The sequence below is a fragment of the Lottia gigantea genome, assembly GCF_000327385.1.
Source record: "Lottia gigantea unplaced genomic scaffold LOTGIsca_2254, whole genome shotgun sequence".
In the NCBI taxonomy this organism is placed as follows: Eukaryota; Metazoa; Mollusca; class Gastropoda; family Lottiidae; genus Lottia; species Lottia gigantea.
The window spans coordinates 1-5,754 of record NW_008708604.1 but is presented as its reverse complement, the minus strand read 5'-3'; the positions used below and the strand labels follow the sequence as shown (position 1 = coordinate 5,754).

Here is a 5,754-nt window from a genome sequence, read left to right as displayed (position 1 = left end):
ACAAACTGAATAGAAAAAAATATATAAAATAGAACCTGAAACATGATGTTCCTCAGAATCTGACACTCGAATCGGGTAAAAAGTGTCTGGTTAGTAAAGACTTGATCGTCATGTGGTACGCAAGTCCGTGCAATATATTCGGTGTACTGATTGTCGGCATTACAACAGTATGGCTTGTCTCGAAAGGTTCGGTTCGTATTTGTGTCTCTGATCTGTAAGAGCATGTCTCCCTCTCGCTATCGAAGGTATTGTTGTATGACATGTTCTCCCTTTTAAAAAATAGGAATTAACCGTATTATTATCCAATTCCATCATCAATAGCTGTAGAAACACTGTGATCATCAAACTTTGGACGTATTTTGTAATTGATGTAGTATCATGGGATTTGTCTCAACTGGCTCAAATGATCTCAATTTGAGCTATATAATATTATTACAGTGGTGTGCAGTTATTACAGAAATCATGAGTTCTACCAACCGCTAAAGTAAATAGTTAGATGAATACATAAGCATCATCTAAACAATAGTTTTACCGGGATTAGGTGATGTTGTTGGACTTGTAGCTGGACTGGTTAGAGGAGAAGTTGCTGGACTGGTTACCGGAGAAGTTATTGGACTAGTAACGGGTGATGTTACTGGACTAGTTACTGGAGATGTTACTGGACTGGTAGAGGGAGATGTTACTGGACTAGTTATTGGAGATGTTACTGGACTGGTTACCGGAGAAGTTATTGGACTGGTAACGGGTGATGTTACTGGACTAGTTACTGGAGATGTTACTGGGCTGGTAGAGGGAGAGGTTACTGGACTTGTAGAGGGAGATGTTACTGGACTAGTTACTGGGCTGGTAGAGGGAGAGGTTACTGGACTGGTAACAGGAGATGTCAATGGACTGGTAACAGGAGATGTTACTGGACTTGTAACCGGAGACGTTACTGGACTGGTAACCGGAGACGTTAGAGGACTGGTTACAGGAGCAGTTACTGGACTCGTAACTGGTGATGTAGTTATTCTGAAAAGCAAATACACCTTGTATACTTTAGTATCAAATTCCTTGTTCCATCAATAAATTTATTAAGGGAGAAGCCGAGGACAAGAATAATGGCAGGAAACATTGGTCTATTTTTAATTCACATGCCAGTCCCTCTAGCACTAAGCCATGCTCCATATATCTAGCAAACTGTGTAAGAGTATGAATTCTCATTGTGAGAACTTCCACTTAGAACAGGATAACAACCAAACCTTATTCTCCAAAACCTCAATAAAATTCAGATTTAAAAAAATCTTATTGGACAACCAAACTAAATTTAAAATCAATTTTAGTGATTGACCAATCAGATGACTGGAACACTAAAAGCATTGCAAGTCAGGAATAAGGCCCCTGAATCTTATTCCATACAGTAAGGTTTATGTAAACGATGCATACCCTCCACAAACACCACCTTCAACAGTTGTACAAGTACCAGTTACAGAATCAAATATCAATTCTCCAGTACAAGTTTGTGGTAGTGATAATCCATTAGCACATATAATATAATCAACACAACTTCCACAAATAGCAAAGATTCCTGTGGCTGATGTATCCGTACAACTGCTGATACAAACTGAATGGAAAAAAAATACAACCGATAAAATAGAAATAAAAATGTTAATTGTTTCACGATGTGCGACAACTAAAACAGAACCTGAAACAAACTCTTCCTCAGAGTTTCACGTTGTGCGACCTTCGGATATCTAGACAACCCGAAACATGTTGATGTCCGATATTCAGACATCGACTTGGACCACTGCAGTTGTCTGCAGATCGCAAGGCGTCACACTCTGACGAACAACATGTTTCGGGATCTGTTCTGACAATTCTCTATCGCTCTTCAATTGATGTATTGATCATTATTTAAAAGTTCAACAATCGTCACTTCCACAGATAAAGTGGACAGCAAAACTAATAAATATTTAAAATATGTGCTTAATCTGAAAAAAGTCATACCGGGATTTGGTGGAGATGTTACTGGACTTGTAACAGGCGACGTTGGTATCCTGACAAATTAAAAAACAATTAATCAAAAACAACGAATATACTGTAGAAATTATATCGCCGTACGATGAATGCAACAATGTTTCTCTATGTCCGTCGGACCTGTATATGTCAGATTGCATCGTTATTCTGTCTTTTTGCACCGTCAATCGACGTGGATTAAGGTTTAAGTTCCTACCGTTACCATCGTTACCCTTAATAGATCAAAGATAATAAACCACTATAGCGCGTGAAGCAGACCACTCCTGCTCTTTTCGAAACACCTGATGGTACTTCTCTTTTGCGGAGTCCACTACTATAAACTTTTACTTTCGATTTTGGGCTTATTTGGATGATATTTTGATTAAGGGAATACTTTTACTTGTACGGATTTTTTTTCTTATTCCATACAATGAATTATACGTGTATCATACATACCCTCCACAAACACCTCTTTCAACGGTATTACAAGAGCCACTAACAGCATCAAATATCAACCCCCCAGTACAGGTTTGTGGAATTGCTGTTGCACCAATACACGTAACATAATCGACACAACTACCACAGATAGCATATATTCCCAATGCCGTGCCCACAGAACAACTGTTAATACACTCTGAATGGAGAACAATGTGACGGATTAGATATAGATTGTACAGCTTTGTAATTTTGGCGAGACAAGCATGCATGAGCAGGGGCCTATCTGGAAAACGATCGAGGACACGAAAAATAGAGCGAGTGAATAATTCAAGTGTTCTTTCATCAATTGTTTTGGGAGCTATACCATTTTCAAAGCGATGTCAACAGACCCGGTGAGACGTTTTGTTGTCTGTGCTTATTCGATCGCTAATTTAAAAAAAAAAGAATTCAATACATGTAATTTAAAGCATTATACCCAGAACTGATGGCGAAGTTACGGGTGATGTTACAGGACTGGTAGAAGGAGATGTTGCTGGACTGGTTATCGGAGATGTTGTTGGACTGGTAACAGGTGATGTTGGTATTCTGGCAAGTAGAAATGGGAAATTAAATAGGTCAAAAATAATAAACCAGATTCAGCTTTGCAATCACATCAAAATGAACTAGTTGTAGCACCTGCTTTCCTTTTAGATTCTTTTTGGCTTTCATGTTAAGTTATTCAAGTATGGTTCACAGAGAAATTGCTGATAATAGACCGTGGTTTTCCTCGAACACACATTTTAAGCGATTAATTTCTTACAAGCATCAAAGGGAAAAAATGCAATTTTTGTTACGATTACACTTGTACTATACTTACCCTCCACAAACACCTCTTTCAACGGTATTACAAGAGCCACCAACAGAATCGAATATCAATCCACCAGTACAAGTTTGTGGAATCGCTGTTGCACCAATACACGTAACATAATCGACACAGCTACCACAGATAGCATATATTCCCAATGCCGTGTCCACTGAACAACTGTTAATACACTCTGAATGGAGAACAATGTGACGCATTAGTTGTACATCTTTTAAATATTGGTGTGGTGAGCAGAGGCTAATCTAGAAAATGCCCGAGGACAGGGTGAAGCAAAAATAAGAGGTGTCTCTCCGATGAGGCTGCCAGAGGCCCCAACGGCAACGAATTTCGGATGGCCCGCGATGAATTTAGAGTGCTAAATTTATACTTCAAAATAAGACCTTTCTTATGGGAAGGGGGCATGGCACATCACCTAAACACGCCACTGTGTTTAAGTTAAAAATTGAGGTGTTCTTCAATCTTCTAACCCGGGGACATCAAAGTAGACTGCTTTGCATACTTTGATTATTTGATTGCGATTGAAAGTAGCGAGAAAGTAAGCACTCCACCAGTTTCATCATCTTTAAGCGAATGCTTAATACTCAATCCCTTCAAATTAAGAAATTTATGATGTTACCAATTTCTAAAAATGTTTATACCCAGAGTTGATGGTGAAGTAGCTGGAGATGTAACTGGACTAGTCACGGGAGACGTTACTGGACTGGTTGAGGGAGATGTTGCTGGACTGGTTACAGGAGATGTTGGTATTCTGGCAATTAGAAATGAAAATTTGAGTAAAGGCACAAAGTATACTGTAGTAACAAGTTTGTCCGACGTCCTTATTGTAGAAATACCATGTATGCAACGATTGGCCTCGATATGTCGACCGGACGAGCATGTGTCAGATGAACTCGCAGAACACGTACGGCCATCGAGAAAATATTTTGTTTTGAATTCTCAACTCGTCAGGTCAAATGTAATACACCTGATTCTTATTTCATCAATTAAATCATACTTATATCATACTTACCCTCCACAAACACCTCTTTCAACGGTATTACAAGAGCCAACTACAGAATCGAATATCAATCCACCAGTACAAGTTTGTAGAATTCCTGTTGCACCAATACACGTAACATAATCGACACAACTACCACAGATAGCATATATTCCCAATGCCGTGTCCACTGAACAACTGTTAATACACTCTATATGGGAAACAATGTGACATATCAGTAAAGACAAGAGAGACATTCTTGAGCTCAGATTGAATTAGGAGCGGCAGGTAGAAAGAATATAATATATAGAGGACTGCGATGGCACAGATACTTTTCTGCGAAATTGGTGGTCAATCAGCTATGAAAAATCAAGATAACCAATGCCGTTTGATACTTATTTCTGAAAGAGTTTAAGTTATCATAATACCTAGCTCTGATGGCGAAGTATTAGGAGATGTTGCCGGACTGGTAACGGGGGATGTTGCGGGACTGGTTACAGGAGATGTTGCTGGACTGGTTACAGGAGATGTTGCTGGACTGGTAACAGGAGACGTTGCTGGACTGGTAACAGGAGAAGTTACTGGACTGGTAACAGGTGATGTTACTGGACTGGTAACAGGTGATGTTACTGGACTGGTAGCAGGGGATGTTATTGGACTGGTTACGGGAGAAGTTACTGGACTGGTAACAGGGGATGTAACTGGACTGGTAGCAGGAGATGTAACTGGACTCGTAGCAGGGGATGTTACTGGACTGGTAGCAGGAGATGTAACTGGACTGGTAGCAGGGGATGTAACTGGACTGGTAGCAGGTGATGTTACTGGGCTGGTAGCAGGTGATGTTACTGGGCTGGTAACAGGAGATGTTGGTATTCTGGCAAAATATTATCGGATCAACATTGAATATAGGGAGTTATACAATCAAAAATGCATATGTGCATTACATGGACTTAGAGGCGAATGAAAACTAATCAGCTGCCTTATATATTGATATTATAATGGTCACTATGTTAACCTTTTTTATTATTTTTTTTTTAAGCAATTAAGTTCAAATCAGACCATTTTTTCAGACTTATTTACATACGAAGCACGGGCATTTATAATTATAGATTGAACAAGGCGAAAATCAGTCAGCTAACTACCATTAAATTAGAATACAAAGCATTTTATCGGATGATACTACCAAGTCTACAAATTGTTCAATGTATTAAAGTTAGTAATTTAAATCAATATTTGAGCATGCCTGTCTTCTGTATTCAACATTTTTTGTGCGGTGTTTTTTTCTATTTTCTATTCATGCAACCAACAGTTTTTTCCCTTTTTTTTTCTTCACAATGTCAAGATATTACAAACTCAGTCTGATACCTCGACTGCAGCGATTGGATTGGATTATACGCTAAAGTATACAGCCAATCGACAGAGAGTATGTTACCATCATAAATAAGACAATTTTATGATTAGATACTTCCAGAATATTTATTAA

At 38.8% G+C, this 5,754-nt stretch overlaps 1 protein-coding gene across 1 annotated transcript; it reads right to left on the bottom strand.

The window, feature by feature from the left end:
• Positions 1–1,406: 1,406 nt before the first annotated feature.
• Positions 1,407–4,528, bottom strand: LOTGIDRAFT_176616 (hypothetical protein; the record flags this gene model as incomplete). The annotated part of the gene is made up of 4 exons (XM_009054806.1): positions 1,407–1,603; positions 1,987–2,036; positions 3,290–3,454; positions 4,305–4,528. The coding sequence occupies 4 exons, from the start codon at positions 4,526–4,528 to the stop codon at positions 1,407–1,409; spliced, it is 636 nt and encodes a 211-aa protein (XP_009053054.1).
• Between the last annotated feature and the right edge of the window lie 1,226 nt (positions 4,529–5,754).